Below are 13,214 nucleotides of genomic sequence, written 5' to 3'. Positions count from 1 at the left end.
TTGAAAGGAACAGCTTGCCTTCCGAAGGCTTCCTAAACCAGAACACATTCTTGATTAACCCGTTCACAACCTGCCAAGGTACCAGCTGTTGAGGATAACTTAATGTTTAATGAAACTCAGAGCATCCTCAGAGGCCACCAGTTTTGAAAGAGATTTAAGAAGAAAAGCGGTCTTATTTGTATGCATCCCCATGAGAACGAATAGGATGTTTGTCTTTTATGTTGATTTCTTTATCCCTAGCAACTTAAAGTAAGATGTCCGTGGCAGGTGCTTGGTGAACTTTCTGTTAACGAGTGAATGTGTGGCTGTAAAATAGCAAAGAGGGTAACTCAGAGGGTAACATCACCACTGAGAGAGGGTCAAATCTGAAATTTAAGAAGAAAATCACATTAATCTCGGAGCATCAGCTCTGTTGCCAAGTTGCCCAGTCACCTGCCCTTTCCAGGCCACTGTCACCGTCTTTAAAACGACAGGGTTGTACTAAGTGTCATTAAATCTCCTGGGTTCTCAGATCAAGCCAGCTAGAGTATGCACGACTTGTTCAAGATTGCTTTAAATCCCAGTGTCTCTCAAAGTAAGATGCAAATTCTTCTCAGGCACAACGATGCCCCTGAAATTGCTGAACATGTTTAAGTGAGATTTGAGGTCTGACATTTCTTGGCTGAAAGATATGATGAATTAACCTGTCATTACCTTGTGCAGACACCACGTGAGTTCTGCTCTCAGCAAGAAACATAGTGCTCCCTGACAGCAACAGAGGAGAAGGTTTTTCACCCAAGCATTTACTTCCTTCTGGCTTGTCTCATGAAGTCTTGTATAGTCCCTCCCCAACCCCATTAGTCTAACCACTGATTTTCATTCCGCTTTGCTACAGGCAAGCTCATCTACCCAAGCTCCCCCAATGCTCCTTACATTCTGGCTGCTGAGTATTTTATTTGAGCGTCCTTGCTTCCTGCTTTCCATCCTATGCCCTCTCAATCTAGAAAGGAATATGTGTTGTGAAAGATTATGCAGACAGTTAGTGACTATGAAAAATAAAGAACCCTGAACTTGTTATTTCAATAAATGTGTCCCTGTCACCAAACTTTTTGCCTTCTCTTCCTCTGACCCTGGGCACCATTCCATGTTTCCATGCGGCAGCTTACTCCCTCCCACTTTGTCTTCCTCTTGGCCAGCTCCATGCCCGCAGGTCCATGCAGGTGCCCGTCAGCCCTTTGCCCCAGCATCCCCCGCCACCACACTGTGGTTCCTGCCCTTTATTCTGCATCTTACCTTTATTTGACTCTTCTGCACCGTCAAGAATTTTCTGTCCTTTTTAATGGGCTGGAAGTTCTTTAAAGGCAAGGATGAGCTAGGACTGTGTTCAACTGCAAGTAACAGAAAACTGAATGCTAGTAATTAAATGAGAACATGTTCTGTTTTCTCACATACCGGGAGGTAAGTGACTGCTGGCAGTGTGGCTTCTGCTCACGCAGAAGCTCAGGGACTCTAGTTCTTTCTTTCTGGCTTACTGTTTTTAGTGCATCGTTGTTCATTATTCTCCTTGTGGCTGGATGGTGTCAAGAAGGCAGTAAGAGCTCTAGACCTAACACCTAAAGCCTGGAGGAGGAGGAATATCAGCCTCTCCTTTTTTCTCTCTCCTTTTCAAAATGAGCAGGTTTTTTTCAGAGCTGTCCTCAGCAACCCCTACCTGCATTTCATGGTCATTTCTACCTTGAGAAGAGGCTGGCAGATTTGGAAGCAGAACTGCCCATTTATGTATAATCGTGATGAACTGTTACTTGGGACCAGACATCCACCCTGAGCAAAACCAGGAATCAGTGAGCCAAGAAACAAGGGAAGACTGGATGATCTTATCCATAATGACTTTTCCAATTTGACTTCTGTCTTCTCTCCATTAAGTGTCCTTCCACTGACCCCCTGCACAGATGTGAAACCTCCCATCTGAGACTAAATTTCTTCCATTACACCTTTGGTGATCCCTCTAATTCGATGTGTCAGGTATGTCTTTTCCTGCTCGTATGATATTTGTCATCCTCTCTCCATAATTTGTGAGGTATATTTTGAAAGACAAACATCCTAGCACTCCTCTGTTGTTGAGTTCATTACTTGGGATGAGCTACTTCAGAATGCTTCTGTCTCCACCTGTCCAAATGGGAATGTTAGCACACCTGCCTCATAGGGTTACATGACCAGCAAGTATGAGAGAAAGCGCTTAGGACAGCATCCGACACATCCACAGGACTCAGTGAGTGACAGTCCTCCTGCTGTCATCAGTACCATTGCTCTCAAATGCTATGGACCTCAGCTTCCCTGTTCGTAATAGAGAATGGGACAAGGTCATTTCTAAGTCTGTGTGTACTGCTTTTATATATTCCTTCAGAAAAATAATTCCTAGAGAACCCTTGACAGAGTTTAGTCTCAATAAATATTTGCTAAGTTGAATTTGGGCATATCTAAATAGCAGGCCAAATCCTCAGTGGGATTGTATGGTGTGGAAGCCCTGACAGGATTGAGTTGCAAACTTTAAATGCTTTCCTATTGCTTCTGCTTATTAGATGGAAGAGAATGTATAATCATTTGGGAGAGAACACTATTTTTAATGGAAGCACTCTTTGGCTTGACTCCTGAAGTTTCTCTTGCAGTTATAGATTGCTTGCTCCCACAGGCAGACAGAAAACTGGCCAGTTTTCGCAGCTCCAGATTGAGAAGCAGATTGATTTCTGGGATGCTGGAATTATTTCCAGGACCTCAGTGGCCTATAGTCCTCAAGCTACTGACAGTGGGCTTATCCAGTCAGAGCTGGCAGGTCGAGAAGGGAGTTGTCCTGTCTGTGACATGTCTGTCCATTTGCAACATGTGTGATGATACTGTCCAATTTTTCCTACACATCTGTGCCCCTCCACAAATGTGAATTGGCAGGTGCAGTGCCACCCAGCACTGCCAAACTCCAAGTGGTCTTTACACACAAATGAAATATCCCTCCAAAGCTAGATTCTTAAACTCAAGGTGCTGAACCAATATTTTCTCAGATATAGGTTGCTCATGTACTGTGGTGACTAAATACCATCAGGTATGTTAAGAGAGGGAAATCTGAATCCACTGTGAGTGACCAAGCTAGAACACAAACCATAGAAAGCTTGCATCCAAGAGGGCGGTAGCTTAAGATGAAAAAACTGGCTACATGTCACAGGAGAGTGTAGAGTGCTGGGTTATCACCATTAATGAGAAATAAAGTAACTGATCTTCAAACACCAGAAGTGCATGTGCGTGTGTGTGCGCACGCGCCTGTGTGTTAGACCACTTCCTTTCTTGCTGGCAGACACACAAGACCCGAATTGTTTTCTCAAAATGGCCCATTTCTGGTAAGGCATGGTTGGTCTGAATTGAATGCTTGGTTTAAGTCATCTATGTATGATACACATACATTTTTCATCCTGCCATATTCTCTTGTGGGCCTGAGGCAAATGAAATGACTGTTTTTCCAGCAGGTACCATTCAAATCTTCTAAGAGAAGATGATCAAAACAGCATGTTTCTCTCTCATCCTTTGTTTTTCAGTTTTCCTTGCATTTTACATTTTAGCTTTATGAACACATTCATTCCCATTCCCATGTTAATAGCCAGTGTCTCTCCTCTGTTGAGTTGTTTGATTTTACTCATCTGTGGACAGTTCTCTATAAGACAGGGTGAGCATCTCAATTCTGCAGTCATGAAACTCCATGCATGGGTTCCCCGAGTGTGCATTGGGTGAGCCCAAAACCCACAAGTGCAGACTGCCCCTCCACTCATCACGGTACCAAATGGAGTTTGCTCTGATTTGCTTAATCACTCAGCTGTAAATGAATCCTGATGAGAAGCTGAGTTTCCATCCAGAATCATTCCCCTTCTCCTGCTGAAAAATAGAATGCTGTGGCCATTTCTTCTCCACAGCAGCCCCAGAACAGTTTGCTGATGGTTTCATCCATCTCTACTGCCTGATATTTTCCAGATTTGGAGCCATTACTGCCTTGAGACTGTAGTCGCCATTACCCAGGGGCATTTCTCTAGTTCTCTCTCTGCATCAGTGGAAATATTATGATAAAGCACAACAATCCAGCCCTTCTTTTTTTTCTGTCTCACTATCCTAAGTAAGTAAGTGTTAGTCATTCAGTCATGTCCTGCTCTTTGAGACCCTAGGGACTGTAGCCTGCCAGGCTTCTCTGTCCATGTGATTTCCCAGGCCAGAATAGTGGAGTGGGTTGGCATTCCCTTCTGGGGATCTTTCCAACTCAGGGATCAAACCTGGGTCTCCTGCATCGCAGGCAAATTTCTTTACCATGTGAGCACCAGGGAAGCCCTAAGAGTTCCCTGAAAAATTTTGGTGAGGATACCCATGCATAAATTCTGCTTCTGTATAAACTGGCTACAACCAATTGGAGATATCTAAGAGAATATTTCTCAAAATCTGATCCCCTGGATACCTGCAGCAATGTCACCTAGACCAGTGATCTCAAAATATGGTCCCCTGACCTACAGTATCAGCATCACCTGGGACTTGTTAGAAATGCACATTCACAGGCCTCACCCACACCTGCTGATGAGAACCTCTGGAGGTGAATGGTACATGAGAATCACTGGGCTAAGTCTGTTAGTTGCTCAGTTGTGTCTGAGTCTTTGTGACCACGTAGACTGTAGCCTGCCAGCTTCCTCTGTCTGTGGGATTCTCTAGGCGAGTATGCTGAAGTGGGCTGCTGTTTCCTTCTCTAGGGGATCTTCCCAACCCAGGGATTGAACCCACATATCCTGCATTATAGGCAATTTCTTTAATATCTGAGCCAGCATGATAAAATTCTAGTTAAAAATTCAGATTCCTGCCTCTGATTCACTACTTACTAAATAAGTATTCATAAAGACCTCGACAGTCAGGTAGGTATAGATGGATTAGATAAATAGATGATACACGCACACACACAATTGTTGATGTTCAGTTGCCCAGTCATGTCCAACTCTCTGTGACCCCCATGGACAGCAGCACGCCAGGCCTCCCTGTCCCTCATCATTTCCTGCAGTTTGCCCAAATTCATGTTCATTGCATTGGTGATGCCGTCCAACCATCTCATCCTCTGACACCCTCTTCTCCTTCTGCTGTCAATCTTTCCCAGCATCAGGGACTTTTTCAGTGAGTCGTCCATTCGCATCAGATGACCAAAAATACTGGCACTTAAGTGTCAGTTTTCAGTGAACATTCAAGTTTGATCTCATTTAAAATTGACTGGTTTGATCTCCTTGCTGTCCAAGAGACTTTTGGGCATCCAGCACCACAGTTCAAAGGCATTAATTCTTTGGTGGTCTGCCTTCTTTATGGTCTAGCTCTCAAAACTATACATAGCTATTGGGATGACCATAGCCTTGACAATATGGACCTTTGTTAGCAGAGTAATGTCTCTGTTTTTCAACATATTGTCTAGGTTTGTCATTCCTTTCCTGCCAAGATGCAATCTTCTTCTGATTTCATGGCTGCAGTCACCATCTGCAGTGAGTTTGGAGCCCAAGAAAAGGATATCTGTCACTACTTCCATCTTGTCCCCTTCATTTGCCATGAGGTAATGAGGTTGGATGCCATGATCTTTGGGTTTTTTTTGTTTGTTTGTTTGTTTTGTTATAAATATTTAGTTTTAAGCCAGCTTTTTCACTCTCCTCCTTCACCCTCATCAAGAGGCTCTTTAATTCCTTTTCACTTTCTGCCATTAGAGTGGTATCATCCACATATCTGAGGTTGTTGATGTTTCTCCTGCCTATCTTGATTCCAGCCTGCAACTCATCCAGCCTGGCATGATGTACTCAGTGTATAGGTTAAGTAAACCCAGTAACAGCAGACAGCCTTGTTGTATTCCTTTCTCTATCTTGAACCAATCAGTTCTTCCATACAGGGTTCTGTTGCTCCTTGAACCACATACAAGTTTCTCAGGAGACAAATAAGATTGTCTGATATTCCCATCTCTCCAAGATTTTTCCACAGTCTGTCATGATCCACACAAAGTCTTTAGCATGGTTGGTGAAACAGAGATAGACATTTTTCTGAAGTAGTCTTGCTTTCTCTATAATCCAGTGAATGTTGGCAATTTGATCTCTTGTTCCTCTTCCTTTTCTAAACCTAGCTTGAACATCTGGAAGTTCTTGGCTCACATAATGCTGAAGCCCAACATGCAAGATTTTAAGTATGACTTCACTAGCTTGGGAGATGAGTGCAGTTGTCTGATGGTTAGCACATTCTTTGGTACTACCCTTCTTGGGAATTGGAATGAGGATTGACCTTTTCCAATCCTGTGGCCACTGCTGGGTCTTCCAGATTTGTTTACATAATGAATGCAAAACCTTGATGGCATCCTTCTTTAGGAATCTGAATAGTTCTGCTGGAATTTCATCACATCCACTAACTTTATTAACAGCAGTGCTTCTTAAGGCCCACTTGACTTTGCACTCCAGAATTTCCAGCTCTGGGTGACTAACCACACCATCATAGTAATCCAGTTCATTAAGATCTTTTTTATATAGTTCTTCTGTATATTCTTTCCATCTCTTCTCGATCTGTTCAGCGTTCACTAGGTCTCTACAATTTTTATCCCTTATTGTGCCCATCTTTGTGTGGAATGCTTTCTTGATGTTTCCAATTTTCCTGAAGAGATCTCTAGTCTTTCCCCTTTTGCTGTTTTCTTCTATTATTAAGCATTGTTCATTGAAGAAGGCTTTTGTGTCTCTTATAGCTAATTTTTGGAACTCTGTGTTTAATTGGAGGTATTTTTCCCTCTCTCCCTTGCTTTTCACTTCTCTTTATTCTTCCCCTATTTGTAAAGCCCCCTCAGATATCCACTCTGCCTTCTTGCTTTGCTTTTTCTTTGGGATGGTTTTATTCACCTCCTCCTGTACAATATTATGGGCCTCTGTCCATAGTTCTTCAGGCAAACTGTTAATTAGATCTAGTCCCTGGAACCTAGTCATTACCTCTGCTGCAAATTCATACTGGATTTTCTTTAAGTCATACCTGGCTGGCCTATTGTTTTCCCTGGTTTTCTTTGGTTTAAGCCTGCGTTTTGCTATGAGAAGCTGATGATCTGAGCCATAGTCACCTGCAGGTCTTGTTTTTGCTGACTGTATACAGCTTCTGCATCTTTGGCTGCCAAAAATATAATCAATTTGATTTTGGTACTGACCATTTTGTAATGTCCGTGTATAAAATCATCTCTTGTGTTGTTGAAAAACAGTGTTTGCTATGAACAGTGCATTCTTTTGGCAGAATTCAGTTGACCTTTGCCCTGCTTCATTTTGTTCTCAAAGGCCAAACTTGCCCATTACTCCAGGTATATCTTGACTTCCTGCTTTTGCATTCCAATCCCTGATGATGAACAGAACATCTATTTTAGGTGTTAGTTCTAGGAGGTCTTCTAGGTCTTGATAGAACTGAGCACATTCAGCTACTTCGGCCTCGTGGTAGGGGCATAGACTTGGGATTACTCTGATGTTGAATGGCTTGCATTGGAAATAAACCAAGACCATTCTGTCATTTTTGAGGTTGGACTCCAGTACTGCATTTTAGACTCTTGTTGATTATGAGGGCTACTTTATTTCTCCTACGGTATTCTTGCCCACAGTCATAGATATAATCTGCATCTGAGTTAAATTTGACCATTCCCGTCCATTTTTATTTGCTGATTCCTAGGATGTTGATGTTTATTCTTAACATCTCGTGCTTGACCATGTCCAATTTTCCTTGATTCATGGACCTAACATTCCAGTTCTATACACTACTGTTATTTGCAGCATCAGACTTTTCTTTCATCACCAGACACATCCATGACTGAGGGTTGTATCCACTTTGGCCCAGCTGCTTCATTCATTCTGGGGCTATTGGTAATTCTCTGCTCTTTCCCAGTAGCATAGTGAACACCTTCAGACCTGGGGGACTCATTGTTTGGTGTCATATCTTTTTGGCCTTTTATACAGTCCATGAGGTTCTCACGGCAATTATGCTAGGGTGGTTTGCCATTCCCTCATCCAGTGGATCACGTTTTGTCAGGACTCTCTACTATGACCTGTCCATCTTGGGTGACTCTGCACGGCATGACTCATAGCTTCATTGAATTATGCAAGCCCCTTCGCCACAACAAGGCAGTGATCCATGATGGGACGCGCACACACACACACATACACATGCATATATACACACACATATATAAATATATACATGTAAGTTTAAGTTTTGTTTTGAAATAAGTTTAGATTCATAGAAGAGTTATAAAGAAAATTCCCACAGACCCATCTCACAAATGTTAATACTTTAAATAACTAGTTTATCACAATTGAGAAATCAACAATGCAAAAATACTCTTAACCACAGACATTATTTAAATTTCATGAGCTTTTGCATGAATGTCTTTTTTCTGTCCAGGGATCCAATGCAGTTTTCAATGTCTAAGTCTTTTATTTCATGACCTTGACAATTTTGAAAAGTGCAAGTCAGGAACTTTGAAAAGTAGAATGTCCCTCAGTTTGGACTTTTCTGACATTTTCTTATGGATTTGGGGGAAGGATGAAATTCAAATGGGGCGCCCTTAGCACATCCTCTCAGGGTGTACGTGAACAACGTGACTTAGCACTAGTGATGTTAACTTAGTGGTCTAGTGAAAGTGGGTTTCTCCACTATCCAGTTATTCTTTCTCCTTTGCCATATTCTTAAGAACTGAGGCACCAAGTCAGACTACATTTAAGGGCAAAAACATTAATCTCTACCTTTTCAAAGGAAAAGTATCAAAGAAGTTGTAGGCATATGTTTAAATCACCTGAGTGACTAGTAAAGATTTGGAGCAAGATTCTTTTAAGCTGTATAAATGTTCAGCATCTTCTTATAGTTTCCCATACGTATTTTAGCACTCATCGGTGGACCTTGCATGCAGCAGTTTTTCCTCTAAATGTTCTAACAGTGATATTCTATCCTCCTTGTCCCATCAACATTTGTTAGTTTGGATTTTTCTGTGAAGAAGATTCATCCCATCTTTCTGATTTATTGATTTGATTTGGTCATTTTTAATGTATGGATTCCTGAGCATGTATTATAGTTTTTGGATAGTAATCCATTATCATCATTATTTATTTTGTTGCTAATATTATTCTAGCTTTGTTCACTGGGATCTCTTTTAAGTTGGCTCCTATGTCCTTTTGACCTCTCCCCCTTTACTTTACTTTTTTTTTCTCTTTTGTGAACTTCTTATTGCCTGACATTGTCTTTTATATGCTTTTCCCCAACTTGAGAATCACCCATTTCTCCAAAAGACCTTTGGTTGAAAGATGGTATTTCAAAACCAGTATCACTAGATGTGTTTGTTGCTGTGGAGTGTCATTATTTCTAGACTCTCTCAGTGGATAGTGGTAGGATATATATGTATACTAACCCATCTGTACATCTATTTATGTATAAAGTGACCCACTCATGGAAGGATTTCTTTATAAACCATGCTGCTGCTGCTTCTAAGTCACTTCAGTCGTGTCCAATGAGTTTACACTATATCTGATTCTTCCTCACACCACATGGTCCATTCTTGCCACACTCTTGTTTATATATAAATTCCTTATCTCTCTGAGAAACCTGCCTCCCCTTACCTACAATTCATCATTTCCTGTTGTGTTCAGCTCGAGTATGGAAAGCTGTTCCAGTATTGCTAACTCCTGTGAACATTTTACAAATCCAAGTGCCATTTTATGTGCAATTCTTCTTGTCATGATCCTTAGTTGCTGGTTGTACACTATTGTAAAAAGTTACCTCGGCCAACTTCTCTTCTGCTCATCCCCTTCAGTGAAATGCTCTGGTACATTCTTCATGCCATTCACCTCACTTGTCACAGTCTGCATCTCCTAATATCTTGGTTGATTTTGCATACAGTAAAGTCCAGTTATTGTGACACGTTGTTCTTAGGGTTTTCACAAGTAGATAGAGCCACATTTCTACATCACACACCATGGAGAATGCATCCACTGCCCCAGCTATCCTTCTGCAGTCCCTCTGTGGTCACCCCCTCCTCTCTCCTAAATCTTGACATCCACTAATCTGTTTCCCAACCCTACGGTTTTGCTTTTCCCCCCCTGGAATGTTGTATGAGTAGAATTATATAATATGTACTCTTTTCGGTGTGACCGTTTCAGTTAGCAAAATGTGTTTTTGAATCATTCATGTTCTTCTGAGAGTCAGTAGTTCCCCTTTGTTGCCTAAAAATATCCTATCACCTGCATGGACTATGGGTCCTTTATCCATTCACCTGTTAACAGATGCCTTACTTGTCTTCAGTTTTAGTGATTAGGAATGAAGTTTCTACAAACATTTTGAGCACATTTGTGTGAACATAACTTTTCAGTTCACTTGGGAAAACATCTAGCATTGGAACCACTGCTTTATATGTTAGCTCTATATTTAACATTTAATGCCAACCTGTTTTCCATACTGTTTGTACCACTGTGTGTTTCTACCAGCAATGAATGAGCATTTCTGGTGCTCTGCATCTTCTCCAGAATTTGAAATTTTCATTATTTTTAAAAGATATTTTAGTAGTTATGCAGTAATATACCATTGTGGTCTTTTCCGCCTTTTGGGAGGTGAGTTATTTAGCTCTTCTTTGTCTTATTTATTAAAGTGGAAGCTTAGGTTACTGATTCTGGGTGTTTCTTCTTTCCTAACTTAAGTGTTTAATTATATCTATTTTCCTGTAAACATCAGTTTAGCTATAATCTATACATTTTGAAATGTCACAGTTTAGTTTTCATTTAGAGATATTTTTAAATTTCTTGATACTTCTTTGACCCATGTGTTATTTAAATGTATGCTGTTTAATTTCCAAGTGTTTGGAGATTTTCCTGTTATCTCTCTTATTCATTTCTAGTTTGATTCTCTTGTGGTCTGAGGTCATAAGGTTCTTTTAAATTTGAGGGTATTTTTCTCTTTTATGACCCAGAAGATAGCCTAGCTTAATGAATGTTCCATTTTCACTTGAAAATAATGTGTACGCTTCTGTTGTCCTGGGGATTATTCTGTAAATGTCAGTTAGGTCAAGTTGGCTGACAGTGTTGCTGTACTTTATAGAAGGACCATTGGTGATTTCAAGGACTGAAGGTTGAGAGCCACTTACAGAGAGCTGACACTGATTAAGTATAATGGATTAAAATGTAATGGAGGTTCACTTCTGGATTAGAGTTTATATTTTTCTGTATTTGTGGAAACCTGGTAGCATCCACACAGTTGTCTATGCTTTGGATATAAGCTCGTTGATTATGGGTATCTCCAGGTTACAAAGAGAACAAAGCTTTCCTCTTGTCTCTGCCCCCAGGCCTTCTGCCCATTGGATGACCTTTGGGGCTTGACCTCCAGATATCCTCTCTACCCCTTTGCCTATACCAGCCTTTCTTAAGGTGTGTTTTATAAAACACCACATCGGGGAGTAACTACTAAGCAAGAGTTGGGGTAGTGAGGAGGATATCAGTTGCTTTGTAAACAGCTGCTTATCATAAGCCAGTTAACAGCATGACAGCTTTGAGAAGTCTGCAGTAAATACATCTATTTATTTATTTAATCCCCTTCTTTCCTAACATGAAATGGGCAATGCTAGCCACCTTTAAGGTTTTTAAGATCAGGTAACATACATAAAGCACATATTTGTAGGCTGAATATATAGCATGTAGTCAAAAAAATTTCATTACTGTGATTTATAATAGTTGAGCTTATTCTTATTGTTTTTTTCTTTTTTATTTATTCCATTGGCTGTGAGCTTGGAAAGTTGAGATGGATGTGAAGGAGGAAAATTATGAGACTGCAAACACCAGAAAAGTAATAGAAATTGACATGAGTTTTATCTCTTTGAGTACTTTTTTTTTTTAATTGTAGCTGACTGTGGTTTTCTTGTAGCATATTGCATTCATTTTAAATGCCTCCCATCCAGTTTGTCTCCCTAAACCTACCTCCCCAGAATCACTATCATTGGTATTCCTGGGCATCCCTGGCTGTTTCCAAGTGCCTTGAGGCTTTGCCATACCATGGAAGGCATGCCAAGTATGAATGACAGATCAGGACTTGGCTTACTAACCGAAGCCTTCCTCATTCAGCAAGATCACCAAGGAAGAGCTGTGTACTCAGAATTCATAATTCCTTCCTCCCTGTCTCCTTTCCCTGCTTCGTTTGGTATCTCTGCAGGAACTTAATTGACATTCTGCTTTCTTTTCTTGAACAGGTGGGCTCTGCATTGCCCAGTCTGTGAGAATCCCCCAGGAACGCAAAGACAGGACCATTGACTTTGACAAAATTATCAAGCAGCTCCTGGACACCCCCAATTCCAGGGCCGTCGTCCTTTTTGCCAACGATGAGGATATCAAGTAAGGCTGCCTGGTGAAATTCAGTAACATGCATGCTGTAGTTTAGGGGACAGAAAGATCAGAGTGCTGGCACAGAAAGAGAAAAGATAGCATAGAATCAAATTGATAATTACGTGGTGGCAAGGTCCGTTCGCACTTTCTACCCTGACAGAAGCAGTTAGAGTGAACCGTGGAAGCAGCAGCATGCTGCTGTTGTGCGTTTCCCCCCATATTTGCTAAAGAAATGCTTTCAATTACTTGTAAAAGGAGAAAACCACTGGACCTTTCAAAGGTTCTTTTACCAAAAAATATATACACATGTAACAGACTTTTACCTAAAGAATAGTGCTAATGTAAAAGAAAAATGCCTTTTATTTCTGGAAGTATTGATTCTGCTTTGGACTTTGTATGTTCAAAACCAAGTTGGTCATATGTCTGCATTCTCCAGTCCACTTTTTCTTCTGTCTCTTTACCTTGATGCTCTTTGACGTAAAAAATCTGAGTACAACTTTGACTTCCCCTTTTAGCTCATTACTTGCATTCTTGGCCAAGCCATTGGGTGCTAACCTTCGAAATTGTTTATAGAATACAAATGTGCCCTGTGTTGTTTCCTGACCACTGCCACCTTGGTCCAGAATCCTTACCATTTTTTTTTTTAGAACAAACAGTAATTACCCCTAATTTTAAAAATCAAAAGGTGTTGAAAAATCTAGAAATGAAGAAAAGTTGGATTCATCCTGTCCTCTAGCTAACAGGTTCTCCTTTCCAGATGCTAGTAATAACTGTATTTTGTAATTTTTGTATTTTGCATTGCAACTATGTATCTTGTTATATTTATGTATTTTC

General features: G+C 40.8%; 1 protein-coding gene across 8 annotated transcripts in view; it reads left to right on the top strand.

Annotated features, from left to right (window-relative positions):
- The window catches only part of GRM7 (glutamate metabotropic receptor 7), an 871,847-nt gene that overhangs the window by 422,404 nt on the left and 436,229 nt on the right, over window positions 1–13,214 (top strand). For all 8 annotated transcript variants that reach the window (XR_011483650.1, XR_011483651.1, XM_070455619.1 and 5 more), the window contains exon 3: window positions 12,248–12,389. Coding sequence is in view for 6 of the 8 variants with exons in the window: in XM_070455619.1 (XP_070311720.1) it covers window positions 12,248–12,389 (142 nt within the window). In the remaining 2 variants the exon portion in view is untranslated. The remainder of the gene's footprint in view (window positions 1–12,247; window positions 12,390–13,214) is intronic.

The sequence above is a fragment of the Odocoileus virginianus genome, chromosome 26 (assembly GCF_023699985.2).
Source record: "Odocoileus virginianus isolate 20LAN1187 ecotype Illinois chromosome 26, Ovbor_1.2, whole genome shotgun sequence".
Classification (NCBI taxonomy): domain Eukaryota; kingdom Metazoa; phylum Chordata; class Mammalia; order Artiodactyla; family Cervidae; genus Odocoileus; species Odocoileus virginianus.
The sequence above is the reverse complement of the archived record's forward strand: the minus strand, read 5'-3'. Positions and strand labels throughout refer to the sequence as shown.